General features: G+C 35.4%; 1 protein-coding gene across 4 annotated transcripts in view; it reads right to left on the reverse strand.

Annotated features, from left to right (window-relative positions):
- Positions 1-26,872, reverse strand: part of Cdk13 (cyclin dependent kinase 13) — a 105,510-nt gene that overhangs the window by 16,258 nt on the left and 62,380 nt on the right. For all 4 annotated transcript variants that reach the window (XM_057788158.1, XM_057788156.1, XM_057788157.1 and 1 more), the window contains exons 6-9: positions 19,899-20,088; positions 19,082-19,138; positions 7,797-7,898; positions 7,456-7,533 (exon numbers count right to left, since the gene is read on the reverse strand). In XM_057788158.1, coding sequence (XP_057644141.1) covers positions 7,456-7,533; positions 7,797-7,898; positions 19,082-19,138; positions 19,899-20,088 — 427 coding nt within the window. The remainder of the gene's footprint in view (positions 1-7,455; positions 7,534-7,796; positions 7,899-19,081; positions 19,139-19,898; positions 20,089-26,872) is intronic.

Here is a 26,872-nt window from a genome sequence, read left to right on the forward strand (position 1 = left end):
ATATGTTACAGGCAGAGAAAAAAAACACGTGCCTATTAACACTCACACAAACACAAGCTAAAGAGTTTCAAATGTTTTCTTATATGCACTGTTGAAAAGTTAAGTACTAAAGTTATCAAGAGCAGCACACAAGACCCCAAAATTCTTGATATTCTAAACTTAAAAGCTTTACATTTCATTTCCATCCCGGCAATAATCTATTTAAGTTTTTTCTTTCTTTTTTTTTTTGCTATAAGACCTTGTGTTTCCAATTGACAGCTTTCTCCCTACCCCCTCCACCAGAGACAAGGTTTCTTTGTAGTTCTGGAGACTATCCTGGAACTTGCTCTGTAGATCGGGCTGGTCTCAAACTCACAGAGATACGCCTGCCTCTGCATCCTGAGTACTGGGATTAAAGATGGACAGTTGGTCTTTTTTCTATTTTTTTGATTATTTTTAGCCCATTGTATTTTCTAAGCAGTTAATCTGGAAATATATAGGAAAGGTTCAAAATTGAAGCTTTACAGATTTTACAAAACACACACACACAGAGTTAACCAATTCTCAAACAGTGCTAAAATGATGATGATGGCACATTATTAGGCAATTTTGATATCTAGTTTTAACAGAAATGCTTTCAATTTAATCTCTTGGAAAGCTGATAAATGTTGGTTTGAGAAACACAGAATATACATTGAAATATATTAACAAACACAGATAAAAGTTCCCACATAGCTACTATTAAGAATTATTCATTGAGCCAACTGTGGTGGAACACACTCCTTTAATCTTTGTACTTGAGAGCCAGAAAGAGTAGATCTGATCTCTGAGTTCAGACAGACTGGTCTACTTAAACTCTAGGCCAGCCAGTGATGAAAAGTAAGTCCCCACCCCATGTATGTGTACTACAAATATAAATTTGGGGATTCCTATCCCTTGGACTCCAAGGTACTCTCAGTATGTAGCTATGACATACAAACATGCCATCACCAAACATTGTACATGCTGGGCATAGTTGTCACATTCCCATAATCCCAACATTTGGGAGCCAGTAATATTATCACAACCTTGAGGCCAATCTGGTCTACAAAGCGATTCTAAGGCTAGCTGGAACGAAATAGTAAGGCTATGTAATTGGCTCAAAAATTTAAAAAAGAATTTTTTTTTTTTTTTTTTTTTTTTTTTTTTTTTTTTTTTGCTTTTTTGAGGCAGGATTTCTCTGTGGTTTTGGAGCCTGTCCTGGAACTAGCTCTTGTAGACCAGGCTGGTCTCGAACTCACAGAGATCCGCCTGCCTCTGCCTCCCAAGTGCTGGGATTAAAGGCGTGCGCCACCACCGCCCGGCCTAAAAAAAGAATTTTAAAGCCAAATTACTGACTTGCTATCCTCTCTCTATATTACAGCCTATTGCCCACACACATTAACTTCTTTGCTTTTTAGAGTTCTCATGTACTTCCACTAATTCATATATATTATATGAATATATTAATTCAAGTAGTTTCGTTATTGTAATTTTGTTTGAATAAGCTGTGTTAAACTTTCCTATTCTTAAAAAAGTCCTCTGGTTCTTTTCTTCTTAATGTCCCCAACTCCCTTCCTAATTATTTCCAAATTTATCCTCCCACAGATAGAAAAAACAAAAACAAGTGTTCAGTGTGAAAACCAGTGTTTGGAAATGCTGGCTACACTGTAAGGTAAGATAAAATGGGACTGGAGAGCTGGCTCAGAGTTAAGTGCATGTACTGCTCCTGCAGAAGGCCAGATATTCCAATATCTTCTTTCTGGACTCCCTATGCTTTGCATGTATATGATATACACCCACCCATATAAAATTTTAAAAAACAATGTTTTGGGTTTTTTCTTCTTCAAATCAGTTTCGCCACGTAATTCTGGCTGTCCTGAAACTCATGAAACAGGCCAGACTGACCTCAAACCCAGAGATGTGCTTGCTTCTACTTCTGGAGTGCTAGGACGGAACGTATGTGTCACTACACCCTGCTGATATATACAGTGAGTGAGAGGGACAATATAAAATGGGGCTGAAGAGATGGCTCAATGGTTAAGAGCATATGCTGTTCTTGCAGAGGACCCCATAACTGAAGGCCACAATCACCTGAAACTCTAGCACCTTTGGTACTCTTGGAGAACTTACACACATGTGCACAAACCCACATACTTAAAAATAAAAATAAACATAAAAGAAAACAACATTTAAGAAAGGATAAACTGCCATTTTAAAAAGTCCTTTAAAGCCTAATAATCAAAATCAAACTATGCCTTTCCAACAGTCATTTAAAACTACCTTAGTTTTTAATTATGCATATTGTATGGATCTGTTTATAAATTTGTGCATATAAATATGATGCCCTGTGAAAATTAGAACAGAGTATCATATCCCCTGGAACTGTTATTACAGGCAATTGTTAGCTGTTTGATGTGGGTGCTAGGAATCAAACTCAGATCCTAGGCAAGAACAGCAAATGCTCTTAACCACTGAGTCATCTTTCCAGATCCTTCTCCAACAGTTTCTAAAATCTTAAAATTTTAAGATTATGGTTTTTCAATATTCCAGAAGCACATACACTGGCGATTTTATCAGAAGGATGTCCACCCACCCCACTGTATTTTCTAGTTGGTATACATATTTAAAAGCTACTGTTTTCTTTTACAGATAAGTATATGATAAATATATTTCAATATATCATGAGGGTTTTTTTGTTCTCACGCGATTTTAGGCAATTACTAGAAGGCAATTTTTCTTTTCCCCCTTTTCTCCAATATTCCTTCATTAGATATTATTATGGCTATTAGTGATATAATTTTTACTATATTTAATACTCCCTTATACTTAAAAGAGCTTACCCCCCAGCAAATACTTATTCAAATCTATTAAACAGATTGTGCCATTTCTATTAAAATGACAAATTACAGCAAAAACATTTGTCCTAATATTTCCTTGTATTCTTGAGATGAATCTTATTTATGTTAATGCTATAAAACATTTTAACATTTTTTTATTCTTTAAAAAGTTCCTACATGAATACAATGTATTTTTATCATAATAAAGTTCTTTTTTTTTAAAGGATAGATAGTTTTTGCTGCTATTGTTGTTTTTAATAATTTAGTTTTATTTTATGTGCAGGTGTCAGATCCCCTTCCCTGGAGTTATAGACAGTTGTGAACTGCCAATTGGGTGCTGGGAATCAAACCTGGGTCCTCCGGAAGAGGAACCAGTGATCTTAACTGCTGAGCCATCTCTACAGCCCTCATGATAAAGTTCTAAATGAAAACTATAATACTGTTTGCTTTATCTCCTTCAGAAATCTCAAATATAGAAAATTTTAATAATGTCTTTATTAAATATTACTTCTGGTGCATCCTATATAAAAAGTTCCAGAAGTCCCAACTCTTGCATGGACACAATGGTTAATTCAAAGCTCAATTTTTCCACTTATTAACTTGAAAGACTCTGAATAAATTCACTTTCCTAAGATTTAGCTTTGTGAACTAAACAGAAGACACTGAACTATATAAGAAAGTTTAACTGAAATAATTCAGCCTAAACAACTAGAGCAATGTTTCTTTTGAAAACTAGCTCCAGCATCCAACAAAATCAGTACCAACAAAAAAAAAAAGGTTTAGAGGGAATCATAGTAAAGGAAAATACACAATACATAATTTAAGGATTTATTTTCTAGCCTGCCAAGGCTTCCTCTTTGAAGAAGATACATTGAATAGAACTCCATATCACTAACTTATACACATCATACCCACAACAGATCATTGACATTTAGCTTTGGTCTCTATTTGTTGCATTTCTTTTAAGTATAAAGATTAAAAGCATTTTCAATATACTAGCATAATAATCCTTTTCTTTCACATATGAAATTTTTGCTTATTGCTAACTAGTGAACAATGTTTTAAGGTTTCTGAGAAATACTGATTCTATGTTTAACTAAACTACATAAAACAACTTAAAAAAATTCAACATCCACCCACCTCTTGATATTCACATTTCTTAACTGAGTAGGATAAATATGTACCCTTACTAGAAAGTTCCAGGCTACTAACCCCATTCTTTTAGCATGCCATATCTTCAAGATAATATTTCCTGAGGAATATAGAAAATAAAAGTATGAAACAGAAAGTTGGGAAACTGTTATATAATAGTTTAAGGAACACTGTAACTAATGGTTTTATAAATACTTAACAAGAATTTACCACTAACATGCCCGAGCCTGGTTCTTCAACGTAATACTTCGATAGTGTTATTTTATATATTTAGGGCTTATTTAAAATTATTTTCTTTATATCTGAAGTAATTTTCTCTATCAAAGTCTTCATTCACTGAATTTCTTTTCACATTCATAAGTTACAAAATTTACATGGTGCATATGTATAAATAATCCCAAAATGAAATCTTGGATTTATTCATAAAGTTCTACATTTTCTGTATTGTAGCTCACTAAGTATTTTTCATTCCCTGGTTTTATTTTGCTGCTCCAGTTTGTCACCTGCATGCTCACTTCATTGTTTCCATTCTTACTTATACAATATAGTCGTTGACTTGCTTAACAACTGGGATCTTCAATTCACTGTCAGGCGATTCACTCATCGTATAAACATCAGAGGGTGTACTTAAATCTACTTCGTAAAGGCCAATCACTTGATGTGGCTTCTTGGTACAATCAAAAGAGGCAGTTATATTAGGTTGCAGCCAGTAACATGGCATATTGTTTTTACAATAAACTTATTTTTTTAAGTACAAGTTCACATGAGAATAGCAAGTACAATACACTAAATAAATAAAACAGTAGTGGTTTATTACCATTAGTGAGTATTGTGCACTTAATGATTGTGGTAGTTTGAACATAACTGGCCCCCATAAGCTCAGAGAGAGTGGCACTATTAGGAGGTGTGGTCTGTTGGCAGAAGTGGGGTTAGGCCTTGAGGTCTCCTACGCTCAAGTTATACTTAGTTCAGTTCACATCTGCCTATCAGTTCCTGCTGTCTGCGGACCAAAGATGTAGAACTCTCAGCTCCTTCTCAGCACCATGTCTGCCTGCATGCTGTCATGTCGCCTCATGATGATAATGTCCTGAACCTCTGACTTGCAAGCCACCCAATTAAAGGTTTGTCTTCACAGCAACAAAAACCCTAACTACCATAATGACTGTATGTACTACGCTTACAAATGACTAACACAGTACAGTGGGCATCCCAAACTGTAAGCCATCTGTGCAACACCATGTTAAAAAATAACTCTGATAGCATTGGTTGGTAGCAATTTTCAGCTTTATTGGATCACCACTGTCCATACAATTTGTGGTTGACCAAAGGTCAGTAAACAGCACACAATTGCATTGACGGCCATGATTTTCTCCTAAGAAAATATTTAAACTATGACATTTTTATGTTTGATGTACATAATTTGATTTGTCAATGTATGTCTCAGCAGGCACGTCCATGTGTAGTGGCAGATGTCTGGAGAGGATAGCTTTCAGAAATTAGTTCTCTCCTTCCATCATATTGGTCCTCTGGTTCAAAATCAGGTCACTAGGCTTTGTGGCAAGTGTCTTTTCTTTACCCATTGAATCACCTCACCACACCTAATGCTCTTTTTAAAATACGTTATTTCCTTCATTTCTGCATTCTAACTTTGTTCTATTTTATTTGAATATATTCTACTTAATTCTTTGGTAATTCTCATTTTTGGTGTATCCTAATATTTAACTAATGTTTATAAAAGTTTATATTAGCACTGAAAAGTATACTTGGAGCAACACTTCCTCTTGATTCTAGTTCACTAACTGTCTGTCTAACAAAAAGGAAAGCTAAAAGCGTGATGTGTTCCTAGTAAACTCTGTACCTGTTTTGGTTTGTATGTCCCTTAAATTTCATGTGTTAAAAAATTAACCCCAAAGTCCAATGTTAATGGAATTTGATAAATTCTGTGGGATGGGAAAGTCAGTAGGACTCATTAATGAGTTACTGCAGGGCCATCTCTATTATAAAAACTAGCTTCTGCTTAGCTTTGTCTCTCCCTGTGTCATCTTAGGGCTTTGCAGAGTTTGCTATTAATAAAAGGACCTTGCCATCCATAGCTTCTCAATCCTGATCTGCCTTGAGAATCATAAGCTGAACTTCTATTCAGTATGTATTATCTAGCCTATGGCATTCGGGTAGTAACAAAAGGAAACAGGTTGACACACCCCTTTATCTTAATCATTTCATTAAAAGTTCCATGTCTGGACATCGGTGGGACATGTGCTTCAATTTTATGAGGCAACTGGCTGCCCGGGAATTGAAGCAGTGCTAGTTCCAACAAGGGTACTTTTGCCTATAGTGGGCACATTATCCCCAGAGAGAAGAGGCTCTAACATACCTTTTTGTTTCTATTCTGTGCTCTATAGCAGCAGAAGAAAAAATAATCTGATTTAATCTCTGAAAAGAACAATATTCAAGTTTGGGGGAGTTATCTTTTTTCTTCTGGGGGGGAGAATTAAGAGGTAGCTAAACTCTAACCCTGTATAATGAACTTCTCCAAAGGCAGAATATCCATTCTCCAGACCTTCTCCTTTGATTAAAGTATTTTCTTTCTAGATGATATCTTTCAAATTTTTAAGATGAAGTTGGGAATCCTTCTCTGGTTATTGTCTGTTGCTTTATATTTATTTTGTTAGAAAAGAGAAATGCTGTAAATTCGTGTCTCCTTTAAAATTCTCTATCAAAACACCTTATTCTCACTGATACTTTCATGCACATCTCCAAAGTTCTAAATTTACATTGTTATAAAGAAAACCAAACTCTTTTAAAAAATAAAAGAATTTAAAACTTGGTGAGATACTTTATACCTGTAATTTCAGCACTAAAGAGGCTAAGGCAAGAGAACTTCTAAGAGTTCAAGGTCAGCCTGAGCTACATAGTAAGCTTGAAGCCAGCCTGCCCTAGAATGTGAAATCTCTTCTTCATAGGAAAAGAAAAAGACAAAACAATTCTCTTAAAAAGCAATATAAACAGAAAGTTGACTAATGTGTATGAGTTAACTGCTTGTGAGTTATATCCTGACAACCTACAAAAAATGACATACGTTGATATGTATACACATATATTCTGGTATGCACACAGACACAGTTAAATGTAAACTTACCATGTGTACACAGAATGAAGTATTTATTCTCCTACCTCACATTACTCTTCCTTATCAGTCCTATGAGGGACTAAGTTCTGTGATTTAATCCATCTCTTCATTACAAAAACACCATAACAAAGACAGGAACAAACCAAAACATCTTTAAAATCCTTAGTTTTACCGGAACCAGTATCAGAGGGCCCACACTCTAGTTTGACCTCCTTTTAGTAGTCACTAGACTTCAAGAGAACCATGCTGCTCGCCTGAAGAGACAAGCCTGAAATGAGTTCAATACTCTGTGGAGCATGATGTCATCCATGCCCAAAACTGTCACCAGCTGCTTACCTTATTAGCTCTAGCTGTGCGAGTTCCTGATTTGCTTGAAATATAGGCTTTTTAGTGAAGAGTTCACCAAGGATACATCTAGTAGAGAAAAGTAGAGCTGTCATTATTAAATTTTCTCATTTGAACTCACTATAAAACTTTTTTAGGGCCGGGTGGTGGTGGCGCACGCCTTTAATCCCAGCACTTGGGAGGCAGAGGCAAAGGATCTCTGTGAGTTCGAGACCAGCCTGGTCTACAAGAACTAGTTCCAGGACAGGAACCAAAACCACAGAGAAACCCTATCTCGAAAAACCAAAAAAAAAAAACTTTTTTAGTACCATAAGCCAATGTTCCTATCTTACCCACAGCTCCATACATCAATAGCTGGTGTATATCGTTCTTCTCCCAAGAGCAGTTCAGGTGGACGGTACCACAACGTAATGACCTTGTTAGTATACGGGCGACTAAAAAACAAAACAAAACACACACACAGAGATAGCACTCTTTAAAGTTAGCATTTGTAGTAAGATATTCTCTTAAGAAATACTATTTTGAATAGTCAAAGCAATCATACAATTAGAATTAAAACTAAGGTATTTAATACACAACCAAACACATGGAGAGTAAGCAGAAATTTCCTCAACACGAGAATATATAAATAAGCAGTGAGCTATTAACTGTAATTTGGACAAAAAGAAGTCACTCATCAACTCAATTGCTGAGCAATTATTTTCCTTTTCATAAAAGCTCTTTAAATAATTAATTCATAAAGGAATGGGTTCACAAACCTAGCATAGGACTAACATAACAAAATGTAGTCCAAATTCAAGTTCAGATTATCCAACAAAAGACTGCTTTTGTTTTGGGTCTGAGGATTGAATCCAAGACCTCTCAAGTGCTAGGCAAGTGTTCTACCCAAGTCCCTAACAGAAGTATGCTCTTTATTTGTTGATGAGATAGGGGCTCACTGTACAGACCAGGCTGACCTTGAACTCATAGATCTTCTTGCCTCCTCTGTGTGGTAGGATTCAATGTGGGCACCACCACAGTTGGCCCCTAGCGAAAGTTTTTAACTAGCTATATCACGGAAAGTATTTCACACATTTGGATGCACTCTGGTTTGTGAAAATAAAGGAGATACTGACTACAAAATATTGACTAGTTGTGGTCTAGTCTACACAGAACCACAATCTATAACTATGGTGCTTCCATCACAAAACTAAAAAGAGAATATACATATACATACATACATACATACACACACACACACACACACACACACAAACTGAGATAATTAAATCTAGCTAAGTTATATAAATGCAGCAGCAAAGGATTTCTAAACATCAGACAATAGTCACATTCTACATGATTTATATGAATGAAGTTGATCCTAAAAAATAAGAACCTACAGTTAAAATAAAGACATCAAAATAACTACCCCTTTAGAGGAGTCATAAACCTTATTCCAAATAACAAGGACGACACGAACAGACAGTGAGCTCCCTAGGATGACTGACTGTATTCCATGCCTGTCTATTTCCCTGAGATGGGTTGGATCAGATTCATTTGGAAAAAAGAAAAACGTGTACACAACTTATTTCAGCAACAATTTCTTTTAGCAACCATGGGTCTTAAAATTATGAAAGCCTAAGACCCATCTGAGTTCGCCTCTGCCACAACTTAGACAAATTTCTTTTAAGTAATCTGTGCACTAATACTTAAGTTATCAATTTGGGCATCACAATATTCCCAAAGCCAAAAAAAAAAAAAAAACTGCTGAAATTGACATTTCAAACTGAAAATTAACACGAGTCTAAGGTTTTTTGATTTGGTTTAGTTTTATTTTCTGGCAGTCTCACTATCTAGCCCTAGCTGCTCTGGGATTTGCTTTGTAGGAAGATGGCTTGAGTTTCCAGTAACTTTCCTACCTCTGACCCCCAAGAGCTGGGAGTCAGGCATGTACCACCACATCTTGCTAAAAAGCCTACGAAGCAAATGAAAATTGGCTATACTTTCCTTAGTAACTTTTCTTTGCTTATTTCTAGCAACAATAATCTTCATATAAAGCATTTTAAATCCTAGCTGCTCTAATAAAGCTAGACTTAATCATCCTTATTTAAGCATAATTCCTTTTAAATTTGAAATTCCGTCCCCATTTTCTTACTGACCATTAATTTTTTGATGCACAGCAAAAGATCTGAGAGCATAAAGTCTAAACTCTACTCTCAATAGTTATCTAGACATGATTCTACTGTCTTCAAAGCCCTTCACTCAAGAGTGTAAAAGCTCATTCACAAACACAAAGCCTAGGAAAATATGGGGTACAATGGAGCATAAGGTGACATGTGAATGAGCTGGCTGGAGGAGAGAAAAGGCTTGGAAACATAGGAGGACTAGCTTTTACACTGTTTCAAGGGTCTATACAACTTCTATGCTGCTAAGATTGAAACTAGGCTACTTTCAAAGAAATACTTAAATTAATATAAATCTCTAATATTTTAAATTTTAAAAATGAATGCTTAGAGAAACTTTAACTATTCTAGTGATATTTTATTTAAACAAAGTATTCAAAATAAAAAATTAGTATATATGCCATATATCAAATCCTATGCAATTATTACATAGTCACTTTTAGCTTTAAGTTTGGCTAACTGCCTTTATCAAATTCAGAATAGTAATTTTCAAAATGATTAAACACAAAACTACACAAAGTACAGTTCTAAGTGTAATACAAAGTATTTAATGTACAGTTAATTGTTTTCTAAGTATTTTTAAAAGGTTAGTTTTTATCAAATACCCTCTGCTCATTTAGTAACACATTTCAATGCTTTACTTCTATACAATCTTAGGAATTTCAGAGTTTGGGGGAGGGGTGTTCAGGGGAATAGATTCAGTTGTGGTGTTCCCTATTTTAAATAAAAGTTTGACAAGATCATTCAATGAAATTCAAAAACATTCATGTAAAAGGTTACACCTAAGCAAGATTAAATATAATAAAATCTCTAATGATTTCTTTCATTGTATAATTTGTAGTACTTTTGAGACAAGAAAGAAAGCCTTCAGGTAACTACTCAGGAGAAATCTGGGTCATTCTGTCAATACCTACCTAGCTGCTGCAGGGAGATGAACCAGGGGGTTTCTTTGCTGTTGTAGGTGAGGAATGGACATGGCCTCCCCAAGTAGACCTCAGGCAAACCTCAAACCTAAAACTTCCTGTCTTAGCCTCCTAGGTGCCAAGGTGTCAGACAGTATGCCATCATAGCTAGGCAGGAACCATTAACAAACTCATCTTAAATACATTGTTTTAAACAGTTATAACCTAAGTCTGAGTCATAACTACTATGTCAACAACATAGTCATGGGTGTCCTCAACTCTAAAATACCCTTGCCTTCATCTTTTTAAAAACATAAAACCAGGTCATATCCCACTGCAAATAAATAAAATTTATCTTATTCCTGTGGCCCCACAGAACTTCAGACTCTTCAAACACCAGGGTGTTCCCCAGGAGCTAAGCTTCTTTTACTGGAATATTCTTTGCATGGGTCTTCATTAAATTTTCTTTCTTCATCCTCAGATCTTAGTTCCAATTTACTTCTTCAAAGACAGCTATGCTAACTGTCCCATCAAAAATTCCTTCAGATACTGTCACATGGCCAGAATCCTATAGTCATCATTTTATTTGAGCTGTAGAACTATTCACTTAATTTCTCTGAATACCATGTAAAAGAAACAGGGATTTAGTCTGTCTTTTATAGTTCCAATGCCTAGTCCTTGGATACTTATTCTATCACACTCTGTCCAAGTAAGAACCTGTGTATACTTTTAACTGACTGGCATGCTGTAACTACTTAACAGTAAGTACAAACTTTTTTCTCATGTCCTTTCTTTATCTTTATACTTCTTGATACTTTCATGTTCCTTTTTACCTTGTAAAGAAATAGTTTCAATTCCTATAACATAATGCTATACACTGAAAAACTCATTTTTCCCAATAGAGGGTGTCTTCATACTAAGACCACTTGTCTACTCTGAAATGTTCAAGTTTTTAAGTATCTAAAACTTTCAAAAGTGAATTTGCTACCTTCTACTGAAAATTGCTTTACTCGTCCTGTCTCCACAAACAGCAGCACTTGGCGGTAGAGAAGAGCAGCCATCCTCTAGGACGTGTTCCTTTCTTCTAGAGAAGCTGCCCTGCTCTAGACACTACACTTCAAATCCTCACTGCAATGAGCTGTGGCCATGCAACCAAGTGCATGCCACTGGAGCAGGAATACACATGCTAAGAGCTTTTCCAATCATGTATCTCGATACCACCCCCTTCTTTTCGTATTTCTGGTAACAGCCTTAGAAGGTATGTGTAAAAGACGGCAAATCTTCCAGCCATGTTTTCTGGTTGACTATGTGAAACAGTTGCCATTTGAACTGGTTAAGTATTAATGGTGCAATGAGGTAAGCAACAATCAGCTAACACTATTAAGTGAGAAATTATAATACTTTGAGCCATTACTAAATTTTTGCAATAGCTTTGCCTCTCCTAAATGTAAATGTATTCAGCTATTTAAGCAGAAACCTTATAAGTAGAAGTGGAGACAGATTTTTCAACAGGTAATGGGCTCTAACTATTCTCCAGTAAAGACCCTTATTACATAATTCACCTCTTTCTAAAACATAGTCCACTGCCTAGTTCTAGCCATAATAATTTTTATCAAAATTTAGTGCAACAGCATTCTAATCAAATTTTTTTTGCTTCCAGATTTTCAAGGATAATTCATTTTCCAAAACACAGTCAAAATGATAGTCTTAAAACATAATATTATGGCACATTGCTTCTAGTGTCCTTTGTCTAGTGTACAAGGTAAAAAAAAATCCTTTATTACTAGGAGTTCTTGCTAATAAACCACACTGAATCTTTAGTTCTCTGAAATGACTGAGCAAATGTACATTTTCTTAGACTAGGGAGATAGAAGCCAAATTGGAAAAAAAAGAAAAAAAAACCCACACAAAAAAAACAAACAACAAAAAAAAACTTTGAAAAAGTGAATGTTACTTAAATGCTTTGAACTCCTTTAACATTCCTAAAATCTCAGAAGTCAACAGGCTGGAAACAGAAGGACTTTCAGTTTAAGGCCAGCTTGGGATATACAGTTTAAAAAAGTAGGTTGGTGTTCTAATTCCCGGACCCCGGCCATACCCCATTTTTCATTTTACTATTAAGTGGTGGTGGGGGAAGCACACATTGAGAAAGTATGCAGACAGAAGGACTTTAATCATAAAAGCAAATTTCAACTTAGGGAGAGTTAGGAGACCACTGAAGCCAATCTCACGAACCACATCACTCAATAGTTTATATAGTATTACCAAAAACAGTTCAATGTTATGAGTAGGTTGTTGTATTTATAAAGGTAAAGCTCAAAGTAAATGAGACTGAAATTGTTTAGAAGTAAAAAGAATTTAAATCTCAAGAAACTGTGAGAATTGTAATCTGAAGAGATAATCCAAATGCAGAAATAGCTGAAAATCAGGAATCTTCAAAAACTAGCCTTTCCAACTTGGTCTTCCTGTTCTGGGTACCTAATGTCAACATCCTAAAGATAAAAGACCTTGTTTACACCGTAGGAAAAATTAAAAAGACACCTGACAACACATACATATTTTTCTTCATGGATTACAAAAAATATAATACTTCTGAAAAGAGTTAATCCTATCTTTTTACAAAAATCAGATATTAAAGATATAGCACTGAAAAAAATAATTTGATTGTACGCATTTAATCACTTAGGAAAAGGGACAGACTGAGAATATAAATCATTTTAATTTATTTCCATACTTAAAAGTTCTAAGCAATAAATTCTATAATCTAATCAGACAGACACACTAACTCCATCTGTCATTAAATTAGAACAGTGAATTCAAGAAGCTGCTATTTACAGGTGGCAAAACTAAACTTTATAAATACTTCAGAAATAAGGGTCTAAAGTCAGTTTATTCTCAATTGCGCTTTCTATTAGATATCTTCTCGAGAAAACACTACCAATTTTAGGTTTGATTTACAGTGCTAGAAATTAACCCCAGTACCTTGAGCATGCTGGCAAGTACTTTACTACCAAAGCAATCTCTGGCCTCCAATACCAGCTTTTGAAAAGGCAGCTGACATTATCATTTTATCATTAAGGAAAGAAATATCTGGATAGGCTGGAAACAACACCAGCGCAAAAAAAAAAAAAAAAAAAAGCCTTTTTATAAAAAAAAAAAACTTAATTATCAAAATAGCTAGGGGTTTTTGGTTTTGTTTCCACTTTTTAGCTTTCTAGTTTGGTATTTAAGGGAGCTCTGAAGCGATCCAAATATAACAGAACTGAACATGACTATGGTGGTAAAAAATAAGTATTCTGTAATTTGCTAATCCATTTCTTAAAAACGCATATATGACTGAAGAGTTGGGAGGACAAAGCCAGTTAAATTCAGCAAATCTGGAACTGAAGATGGCTCAGTGGTTAAGAGCACTGGCTACACTCTTCAGAGAACCCAGGTCTAATTCCCAGCACCCATATGGCAGTTCCAAATTGCCTTTAAAAAAAAACAAAACAAAAACCATCTTTAACTCCAACTCAAGGGTATCCAAGTCTTCTAACCACCTTGAGTACTGCACACACATAGTGCATATACATACATGCATACAAAATACTCTTTCAAATAAATTCAGCAAACTCTTTGCTATAAAACAGCTACAAAAATTGTTGCTAGCCTAACGGTAGCCTTTAAAGCACCTTGTGAGGCTCCTAGTGCTCTCTACCTGAAAGGTACTTTCACAATATCAAGGTATGATGCAGGGGCTTAACCAGAAAATACTATAGAGAACAGTGTTTCTGCCAAAAACTCCTGATTTACTTCCTAGCTCTATTGGGAACTGGCTGGCAGTGTGACAAGTCTTGTGTTTGACTTGTGAAAAATAAAGACACTTACACTACTCATCTGTGAAGACTTTACAAATAATTATTGCGAAGCTAGCTACTTCAAAATAAATCAACATAGAAAGATTTCCATTTTTTTCCTTTCTTTAAACAATTCAAACTGAATTAGGTACTGCATTAAGCATTAACGGGTGCTCACTCTGCTCTGCTGCATCCCACCCTTGAATTCATTAAAGTCTTCAAATAAAGATCAGAAAAGGGTATAGAAATTATTAAAAGAGCACTCAAAATTCCTGCAATGACTACTGCTAAGAATTCAAGTGTTGAAGGATCTTTGATAGTTCAGAAAATTCTGCAGAGTTCCTCAGAAGTTGGTTATGATGCTATGCTCCGAGATTTTGTAGAAAAAGGAATCATTGATCCAGCATAGGCTGTAAGAACTGCATTACTGGGGGCTGCTGGGGTGGCCTCCTTGCTAACTACAGCAGAAGTTGTAGTGACTGAAATTCCGAAAGAAAAGGACCCAGGAATAGGTGCAATGGGGGAATGTGAGGGAGAATGGGAGGTGGCATGTTCTAATTCCTGGAATAGCCCTTTACCCTTATCAATGAACTGTGACAGGAAGTTCAAGGGCCAGGTTCCTCACTGATAACTTCAGAGAAGTCACCTAAAGAAAATGACTGAAGAAAAGTCTGGCTGGTCACTATAACCATTAGTTCCTGGTTTCCATTGACAATATATAATGGTTTACTGCTATCGTCCATGCCTACAAAGAATTTATTTTGTATTTTTGAATAAAGACATTTGTACATTCCTGAATTAAACTCTTAAATATCAAAGTTTTCAAAATAACAAGAATTACAATTGCATATAAAAGAAAAACAATTTCTGTAGACCCACAAAAACATTTCAGAACACAGTGTATTTAGGGAATTTAAGTTCAACAATGCTACTATGGGGGCGTGGCTGGAAAAAGCGGTGTCTAGTAATGGGAGAAGAGAATAAATGAAACAAAGAAACTAAAGGCAGGGAATATTGTTTAGAGGGATATGTATGGTTGATAATATATATGCATATACACAGACACACATATGACACAAATGTCTGTGAAAACAAATAGATAATTAAAGAAAAGTAGTATCTTGTTTTTCTGGCGCGGTAGACAGGGCTTAATTTAAGATATGCAGATCATGTAGGTGGATAACACACACACAAAAAATTAACAATGGAAATTTAGGTTTGTAGTGAGAACATGGATGAGATTTCCAAGGAGGTGGTGGAAATAAGACGATAGAAAAATGCTAGAAAATTTAATTGCCTTTCTTATTTTACATAATCAAAACAGAGTATATGAGAGAAAAAAGAGCTACAAATTTATTTTGATTTTACAATGACATCATTGACCTGAGTAAGGTTTCCATCTCTGAAGACTGCTGAGGTACACTATTCACTGTCATGTATATTTGTCTGGGGTAGTCTTTCTCTTGTCTTACTGTCAAGTTTGATCTCCAGCCTCCCATAAGACCCTCAGCATTACCTGGAAACCCCAGAGTTCCCCGCAGTATACGATAGTTCTGCAGGTCAGAGTTCCCTTCTCCCAAAACACACTCATGTTTTAAAGTATACGAAATAAAGCATTGTTTCCATCTTGAAAATGACAATTATAAATTTAGGGACAATGAGCCATCCTTAAAGTCCCTAAACAAGTGGCAAGGCAGGAATAGTCACTAGATGGCAACAAGGCTTTTAACTCATTCAGCCTGAGGATGGGTTAGCAAGTGTTAAAACCCTTTCCCCTCTTCCTCTTCTCAATGAGATTACAAAGAAATGCAGCAGACTTTGAGTACTATTTAAGGAAGTTTTATTTTGATAATGGCAACTTTTGAAAACATAACAGGTATGTATATTTGTTAATTTGTTTGAAAACTTTATAGGAACATTGAAGGATTTTGGGTTTTGGTAGTTTTGTGTGTTGAACAGCCTCAAACACGCTAGACAGGTGCTCTACTACTAAGCAACATTTTGAGCCCAGGATTTGGAGATGTAAAGATTTTTTCTTCCTTACTTTATATGTATGAGTGTTTTGACCTGTATATCAGTATGTGCTCCATATGCATGCCTAGTGCCCATGGAGGCCAAAACCAGAGATGGCATTAGATATCCTGGAACTGGAGTTCCAGGTGGTAGTGAGGTGTCACGTGGCTGCTAGAAGCCAAACCTGGGTCCTCTGCAAGAACAAGTCCTCTCAACTACTAAGCCATCTCATCCAGACCCAGTTTTGGAAATGTTAAATCCATCATTGTAATATTTAGAGTATGAAGCTCATTAACTGGCTTAACCAACATTTCACAGCAGCACTGATGTGGTGGCAGAAATACCACATGGAGGCCATTTCGAGGCGTAACTGAGCTACACACAGTTATGTTTGAGCCTGACCTAGAATACATATATAGTGAAACTCTTGTTACAAGAAACAGTATTTTGTAACTGAATAAGGATAATAAAAAGACCAGTTTCGCACTTTAGGACTGTAATTTTTTTCTTCAAACTTCAAACCTGTAATAGAAGTGCTATTATAATTTTTCCTCTAGAAAAAGCAGTTTATTTCAATTTTTGTGGAAATGCTTTTTTGTCCTATGAGAAAAGATACACACACACACACACACACACACACACACACACACACATATGGAGCAATACAATATTTTTTCTGGAACATCTATACCAAGTACACAGGGATATCTTCAATAAAAAGAACTTTTTAGCTATAAAAGGTAATTAGGTGCATTCCAATATGAATGAGCCGTAACAAGAAAGAAAGAAAAATACATTGAAGTATAACAGATTGCATCTAGGACAAATACAACTACAGTGAAATATCAAGATATTAAGAAAATAAGAGTCCTTAACCAAATAACCCCCGCCCCCCAAGAATAGCCAGATTGGTCAGAAATTTAAAATTAGTTATTCAAATAAAGCTTTAGATTAAGCAACATTAAGATCAGTTCCTTTCCAAATTCTACCAAAAGAAACCTTATTATATTATAGAAATATTTAAAAATTTAGAGCCAGGCACAGACACACATCTTTAATCTTAACACTTAGAAAGTGGAAGTAGTTGGGTCAAAGTTCAAGGCCAGTCTGGGTTATATAAATATGAGTTGAAAATCCAAACTATCTATAGCTCCTTCACCCTGTCAAAACATACCTTAAAGTCATTCAGTCCTTCACACCAGCAGATACAAAAGACTGTGTTCAACCCCACAGAACTGATGAGGAAAGTATGGCATATATGCACATAGACTACCATGAAGGTGAGTAGAGAAGGAGGTGGGAGGATCTGGGAGTTGGGGAAGTGGAAAAAACAGCACCAAAATATAGTATATGAAAAAAATCTAATAAAAAGTTATAAAAAATATCATGTTGTTCAATGTGATGTCATGATGAACCTGAAGGCAGTCAAGTTAAATAAGCCAGGCACAGAAGACAAAGATTATACAACCTCACTTGTATATAGAAACTAAAATACAGACTTTGCAATTAGATGGTAAGAATAAGTTCAAGAGATTTATCAAACAACCTGAGAAGTGTAATAACAGTTCAGTATCTTCTTTAAAATTACTAAGAGATTTTAAGTGTTCCTACCACAAAACTGACATAAGACATTAGTTAATTAGTCTACTTTAGCCATTCTACAATGTTATATATAGTTCAAAATAATTTACTGGATATAATTTTATACACCAATAAAATAATTTAAAAATACAACATTTATTTATAATTACACAAATGTATAAGGAAAATAAGGGAAAAAATGGACCACACTGACTATATTTACTAAACTGAATCAACCCATAGATTATAAACAAAATTATTATTTCAACAAAACATTTTATTTTGAAAGTCTGTATTAATTCAAATAAGAGTCCTATTTCTTTACCACCAGACATAAAGGGAACCAGTCACACCCCAACGTTAGTCAGAGAAGCTCCATCTTTCTCTATCTTACACACCGGAATTCCTCACAACTGCTTGCTTAAATAGTTCAAGGGAAATTGGGGGGAAAAAAGACTACTGTAGATGTAAGTAAATAAAAACAAAAAAGGTGAAGTTTAAAATAATAAAACAAAGTTTTATAATTTATATGTACTATTTATAAAGCATATACCAAGCTTTACTATTAAATACATAATTAAGAACCTTAATGTCTAGACCCACACTAAAAATTTAAGTATGTTTTGAAAATTTTTAAGTTCATGCAGTCATATTTAACATCATACATTTTAATAAAATTTTATTCATCCACCATTTAAACATCAAATTTATTTAAAAATTGAATATACAAAATTATAAAATTAAATCAGCCAAACCATTTTTTCTTTATTATTACTCAGGGAACATAAATGTCTGTATTTAAAAAAAAACAAAAAAAAACAAAAAAAAAACCAAACCAGCTGGAGAAATAGCTCAACAAGCACCTGTTGCTTTTTCAGACAACCTAGGTTGAGTTCCCAGCACCCACATGGTAGTTCACAACCCTCTGTAACTCCAGTTTCAGAGGATCCAAAAGATCTCTTTTAACCTCCACAGGTACAAAACATGCATGTGGTACACATACATACATGTGGCCAAAAACTCATACACATAAAATCAAATTTAAAAACATTTACATTCTAAATTTAGCTTCTAAAACTGAACTTCATGCTTACAATAATTCATCTCAAAGTACTCTTACCTTTCTTCTGAGCTATATAAACGAGCAAGTCCAAAATCTGCAAGCTTTATTTGTCCTCTGGTAGAAATAAGACAAAGTAAAAAAGCATTAGTTTATCATGAATCTGATTATGAATATATATATATATATATATATATATATATATATATATATATATTCTATTCCTAGTGCTGAATTAAGACACAGTAAAAAACAAATTCTCTCATTGAACTGCTGTACTACGCGCAAAGTTAACTAGTGGAAAATGTAAAAGGCAAATTTACAAAGTAACAAGTAGCATATTGCTTTGGATAGTTTCTTTTTGTTGTTGTTATATACCCATTCAATCATCCATATCTACAAGTTCTTAATTTTCAGATTCAACCAGTTGTAGATCAAAACTATTAGAAGGACTATATTGTCCTAAAGATGTACAATCATGTGTGTTAATATTGCCTAAAAGACAGTGTACCAGCTATTTACAAAGCATTTATATTTTTAAACTAAACAAATACTACCTTATTTTATGAAGGGCCTAATGATCCTATAAAAGGATACAGTGTTAAGGGTACTCTTAGAAGCAACCCCCAAAGGGGCCCAACACACTACTATTTCAGTGGCACTAGTGTGACAGTATCGCGGGTGCTGCTTCAGTTTAAGGAAGTACCTCAGTGATGCATAGGCAGAGTAATTATTCAAGTAGACAGTACTCAAGAACTAAGTCACGGAGTCTGAAATTTATACTTAAGCTGACTGTTGTTCATTACCCAAAATATCTGATGCAATAAAAATGAATTTTATAGGAAGTTATATTAACACATAAAGCTCATAGTCATACCTATTATTTAGAAGGATATTTGAACATTTAATATCTCTATGCAAAAAGTTCTTCTTATGACAATAATCCAGGCCTTCCATGAGCTGTCTCATAAAAGATTTTATATGATTTTCATTAAAATGAACCAAGCCTGATTCCAGTAGTCCCATCAGATCATGGTCCATATATTCAAATACCAGGTAAAATGCACCTGAGAAAAAGAACAATTAACATATTAAAGACTTTTATTCCTACAATCTATCTATATGCTCAAAATTTTTAATAACATATTGGTATGGGGGATTATCCTTGAAAATAATACTCTGTCATGTATTTATAAAACTTGTTTATTCTCTCAGTACTAAGTATCAAAAATATCTCAAAAGACAGTAACAGTAGTTTTCTTTTAAAGATATTCATTATAATACAGATCAACTCTATTCATTTCCACACTTTATAGTTTCGATCTGATTAAATTCTTACCAATATCAGACAAACTGTTTTTCAGTAGAAAGTGAATAAAATCTGTATGTTTCAAAGAAAATCTAAAAGTTTAGAGAACTGGTTTTAATGTAAGGATGTGAGCCCAAACAGAAAAAAAGTCATCTTTAGATAGCATCTATTAAACTTTCAACAGACACATAATTTGTTTAGAAGACAAGTATTTAGTGTTTAAAAATCTTAAATAAAATAAAATGTATACAAACTGAACCCAAAGCTATACAAACAAATAGTACAATCAAGTAAAGCTTTATAGAGCAAGTTCCAGGAAAGCTACACAGAGGAACCCCGTCTTGAAAAACAAAAACCAAAACAAACAAACAAAAACCCTAACCAAGTCATGCCATCCTCTGTGAAAAGAAGAAAACAGCACTATGTCAAAGACACCCACAGCTCACAATCAGCTCCTAACTCTAAACAGAGCAAAGAACTCTCAAAAATGATGCAATCTAAGGATATTCTCTAAAAGCTTATTGTGCCTCTGTAAAGAAAATAATCGGAGCACATTTAATAGGAAAATGCTAGGCATTTTGAGATAAAATCTTCATGGTTACTAATTCTGTGTATACAAAGTTATATTTAGAAGGAAATGTCATTACAGCTGGAAATTTAAAAGAATACAGAGGAATTCACTGGATTAGAGGGGAAAAAAAGCAAGATTATACACACAACCACAATTCATTAAAAGTAGGCTTTAAGGGTTGGGGAAATGGATCAATGGCTAAGAGTGTTTGCTGCACAAACCTGAAAACCAGAGTTCAACTCTCCAGCACCCATGTAGCAAAAGCTGGGTGTGGCTGTGAGGGTTTTTATAATCTGTGTTGGGGATAAAGACAGGTAGGTTCTGAATACTCACTGGATACCCAGCCTACCTGAAAGGCAAGCATCACGTTCAATAAGAGAACCTATCTCAAGGGTCTAATTACATGGATACAACAGGATCTCCTTCTTCCTCCAGTTTCCCATGAGCACATCTAGGCACATGCATCCTTGCATGCACGCACACAAACACATGAATACACTACACACTCTCACAAACAAAAAGTTTTTAATGATATAATAACAGAAAAACACAAATGACTAGAACTAAATTGTAACAAGAATTAAACATCAAAATAGAAAAATCTAAGTCGGGCGGTGGTGCATGCCTTTGATCCTCGCACTAGGATCTCTGTGAGTTCAAGGCCAGCCGAGTCTACAAAGCTGGCTTCAGGACAGCCAGAGCTGTTACATCAAGAGAAGCCCTGTCACAAAACCAGACACAAGGACAGGAAGAACAGGAAGGACAGGGAGGAAGGACAGGGAGGAAAGACAGGGAGGAAGGACAGGGAGGGAAGGAGGGAGGGAGGGAGGGAGGGAGGGAGGGAGGGGAGGGAGGGAGGGAGGGAGGGAGGGAGGGAGGGAGGGAGGGAGGGAGGGAGGGAGGGAGGGAGGGAGGGAGGGAGGGAGGGCAGCAGGCAGCAGGCAGGCAAAGAAGACAGAAAGAGAGACAAACAGAAAGAGAAGAGAGAGAGACACAGAGAAAGAGAGAAGTCTATAATGTAATTTAAATAAAAGGACTGATGGTTAGGTTTTATTTTTTTGGCTGAAGGAGAAGGGGTGAGCACTTGAAAAAAAAATTATAAAATTCACCTTGAAGAAACTGTATCAGATCATTGGTCAAACACTGTTGAAAATACACTTTGCCATATAAGAAAGGAATATGCCCTGTACATGCTTAGAGAAAGACACAATAGTGTATTAAATACACACCAGAGAACAGATTACAAATACTTGCCCAATAATTAAGGAAACAGGAATTTGAATTCTAAAAAAGTTAAAGATGACAGAAAAAAAAAACTCATTTAGATAAAAAATAACCCATAAGGAGATAAGTAGTTACATCAAAGACAAACTAATGAAAATGTAACTAATAGAGTCCTCTAAATAATGATTTAGGAATGCCACTGGACGACAATTCAGAACCAATAGGGGAAATGACAACTAGGAAAATATTTTCTGCAATGTAACAAAGCAAATATCTTTACTATAAAATGTTACTATAAAAACATTTTTACAAAAGAAACTCAACCCATAGAACAAGGTGAGAAATAAAATAGATGATCAGATGGACACAATGGTGTATGTCTGCAATCCTAGCATTTTGGAAGCAAGAGAAAAAACAGAAGGTCAAAGTCATCCCAAGCTCTGTATTAGGCTAAAAGAGAGCCTCCAATATTCAAAGAATGTCTGTGTCTCACTACTACTTCAAATGAACAGATCAAAACAATATACCATTTTCCAAGAGTATACAACATTAGCAAAGGTGAAAAAGGGAAGTATTAATACTTAGAAGATGTGTTTCATTTCTAGTTGCACAGCTCACAGATTAACTCACTAGCTCACAGGTAGCTACTGAGTATTTGCAGCAAGTCCAAAATAGTTTTTTTTTTTGTTTTGTTTTGTTTTTGGTTTTTCGAGACAGGGTTTCTCTGTAGCTTTGGAGCCTGTTCTGGAACTAGCTCTTGTAGACCAGGCTGGGCTCGAACTCACAGAGATCCACCTGCCTCTGCCTCCCGAGTGCTGGGATTAAAGGCGTGCGCCACCATCGCCCGGCTCCAAAATAGTTTTTAAGTATGAAATGTGCACCAGGTTTCTATTACTTAATATCTCAGTAAAATGCTACACAACTAGGTATGGTATGCAGGCATTCAATATACACACAGAAGAAACTCAAATGCAAGGCCAAACTGCTTTATATAGCAAGACTTTGCTCAGAAAATTTAATACTAGTAATAATTAATGATAATAGACTATAGAGGTGACTCAATGGTTAAAAGTCCTTGTTTCTCTTGAAGAAGACCTGAGTTCAATTCCTAGAACCCATTGTCAAGCGGCTCACAGCTAGCTGTAATTATAGCTCTAGGGGATACATTCTCTTTTGGCTTCCATGAGCATCCATCCACATCCACATATAGAGGTATGCACGCACACACAACTAAAAACAAATCCTTTAGTGATAATATGTTAAATTGATCATGCACTGAAATAACCTAAGACAACTTAGCAGACACTAGGTTAAAAAATTATTAAAATTAGCTGGGTGGTGGAAGCACACACCTTTAGTCCCAGCATTCAGGAGGCAGAGGCAGGCAGATCTCCAAGTTCAAGGCCAGCCTAGTCTATAAAGTGACTTCCCAGACAGCCAGGGCTACTCAGAGAAACCCTGTCTCAAATAACAAAAAATTATTAAAATTGATTTAATTTCATCTGTTTCATTTAAAAACAAAATTACTAGATAACATTTCATTTTGAAATAAAAAGTTTCCCATTCTATTTCTGTCAAGTAGAAATAAATTAGAAGACTAAGAACTAGAACAAGACAAAATGATATTCTGCTCCCAGAAACCATAAAATTCAATGGAAAATTACCAGAAACAGTAAAAATTCAGAGAAAGAGTGTAACATATAATAGTTACTAATACTGGCTACCAATTAAAAGATAAACTAGAACCTATTGATAATAGTTAATTAAATTGAAAGAAAAAACTCCTAAATATACAAAAATTTAAAAATTCCTTTGTAAGATAGAATACACAGACAAGAGTGTGCAAAAGAATAAAAATGCCAATCTTCCCAAATTAATTTGTAAATTATGTAAAAGCCCAATTTCTAAATTAGTGTTGTGCTTTAAATGGTAACATGCCCCATAGGTTCATGTACTTGAATACCTGATGCCAAGTTAACAGTACTGTTTGGGAAGGATATGGAATCTTTAAGAAGGGATTTTGCTGGAGTAAGAACAATGAAGGCAGGCTTTGAGATTTACAGCCTGGCCTTACTTACCTCTGATTCCCTCTTACTACTTCCAGTGTATGAATGAAAAGGGATCACTCTGCTTCCTGACGGCTATGCCATATGCTTTTCTTGCCATGTTGTACCAAATCCCCGATGAACTATAAGCCAAAATAAATTATTTTCCCCTAACTTGTATTTCGTCAGGGTATTTTATCACAACAAGAAAAGTAACAAATGCAAAATGCAATGAGTTAAAAAAAAAAAAAAACCTACAATGTAGATTATAAAGAAAAAAATGAGAAAAACAAAAGCATCTGAAAGAGGAAAGAGATAAATAAACAATGGTTCTACATCCAATTGTAACAAGTTTTTTAAAATTATAATGTAAATTATTTCTGTAAAGACCAAGTGCACACTGAATTTTGGATTCAGGAAATCCAAAAACAGATTCCAAGTGCACACTGAATTTTTACGGTAGGGTTAGCAGATGGCTCAGGTGACAAGCAGGCATGAAGACCTGATTCCAGATTCTCAGCACCATGTAAAACTCAGGCAAAGCAGCACATGATTGTAATACCAGTGTTGGGAAGGTAGATTCCTATATTTCACTGGCCAGTGAGACTGACTATAAGAGAAATCCAGTCTCAAAACTAAAGTAGAGAACAAATAAGAAAACACCCAATTTAAGAAGGAAAAAGGGAGGGAAAAGAGGAAAGGGGGGGGGAGAAACAGTTGATAGTGACCTCAAGCTTCTACATGCACTTAACACTCCCACACAAACAGGTACCTACACCTCACATACACTCACTCACCCACCCCACAGAAGTAAAGGAAAGGAGGAAGACAGACAACATAAAAAGGTATTTCACTCAGTAGGATGGTCTTCTTAGCAAGCAGTGGTAGGATAACTGAATACCCAGATATAATGAGGTAAAAATAGTCTGTCCTAATGACAGCCACCAACATAAAAAGCAAATAAACCAATCATAGAACTAAGAACTGAAAACAGAAGCATTTGTTGAAAATAATTTCTTATGTTGAGAATGCGGAAAACACCCAAAAAAAGGGGGGCGGGGAGAAAAAGAAAACAGGAAGAAGACAAATAACTGTGACTACTATCTCTAACTTTCAAAAAAAAAGGCATAATATAACCTCACAACTAACCAATAAGAAATATCCACGGCAGCTGGAAAGATGGCTCAGTAGGTAAGGTATTTGACAAGCAAGCCCAGACACCAGCGGTGGATCCCCTGAACCCACAAAAAGGTAAAATGAGAAATTCCACCAAGTTGCCCTCTGATCACATATGCAACATAGTTATGTAACCCCCATACATATATCATGCATGTATTGTATTGTACATGTATTACAGACAATGGTAATAAATTTTATATATATAAAAGCAAAGACACCCCTATGGGAGCCATTACCAAAGTAGGAAGACAAGAAATTATCTGTCTTGATACCCAGTGTGAATTAAGTTTGAATAAATGGTAAGGGAACAGACTTAGCCAGGAGAGATATCTAAACAAGCCTAACAACCTATGTTCAAACTCAGATGCAACGAGGTGCAGGAAAGAATCAACTCTCAATAGTTGTCCTCTGACCTCCACTCTGAAATACACACATAGGCATTTACCCCCTGACAGACACACCCACACCCATACACCCACATCATAAATTAAAGAACAGAATATTTGGGCTGCAAAGATGACTCAGCAAATAGAAGGTAATAAATTCAATCCTTGAAACCCAAAGGTGAATGGAGAGACTGACTTCACAAAGTTGCCCTCTGACCTCCAAGTCATGGTACATGCACACGCACACACTTGTGGGAACACACATACACACAAAATAATAATAAATATAATTAAATTGGTAATAACACTATTCAATGAGGGATTCAGTCTTGGTCTCTAGGACATCTCCTAAATTTTTATCACTGGAGCCCTACATCAAAATTATCATGAAAGAAATTCAGTGTCCCCAGTGAAATGAGGAAATGGAGTATTTGTAATAATCCCAGAGCAGTGATTCTCAACCTGTAGGTCATGACCCCTTTAAAAGTTATTTTAAAAAAAACACACACACACACAAAAACAAAACTCACAGGGATCACATATCAGACATTTACATTACAATTCATAGTATTTTATGGTTGGGGTGGTCACCACAACATGAGGAACTATATTAAAGGGTCACAGGATTAAGAAGGTTGAGAACCATTGGCCCAGAGCATCTTGTTCTTAGCAAGGCTTGTCCTTCAGAGGAAGTTCTTCCCAGAGTTTAACCAATAGGTTCTACTGGAATCTTCCACCTCTGGAGCCCTCCTAGCCTTCAACTAACCAAAACAAGGCTCAACTCTAGCACACTCCAGTTGTTTCTATCTCATTTAAGGGTGAGAAAAACCAGTCACAATTAAGAAGTACCTATGAACAACACAGCCTTGAAGCACAAGCTTGCTAAAAACTGAAGAAATAATAGTTCCCCTACCCCAATTCCATACCGTTAATAGTGCTCATAGACGAAAACCCAGAGAATGCGTCAAAAGAGCATGTTTCAGGCCCTATTTAGAAAAAAAAAAAAGACTTCAGAGAAACTGAAAACTAACTAGGAAGACAAGCCATAAACAGGAGAGGACATTCTAGCCTCAAACCCTAACTAGTAAAACAAATAGTAAAAGTAGCCCAAACAGATAGCCAGTTGAGCATAAAAGC

The sequence above is a fragment of the Chionomys nivalis genome, chromosome 13 (genome assembly GCF_950005125.1).
Source record: "Chionomys nivalis chromosome 13, mChiNiv1.1, whole genome shotgun sequence".
Taxonomy (NCBI): Eukaryota; Metazoa; Chordata; class Mammalia; order Rodentia; family Cricetidae; genus Chionomys; species Chionomys nivalis.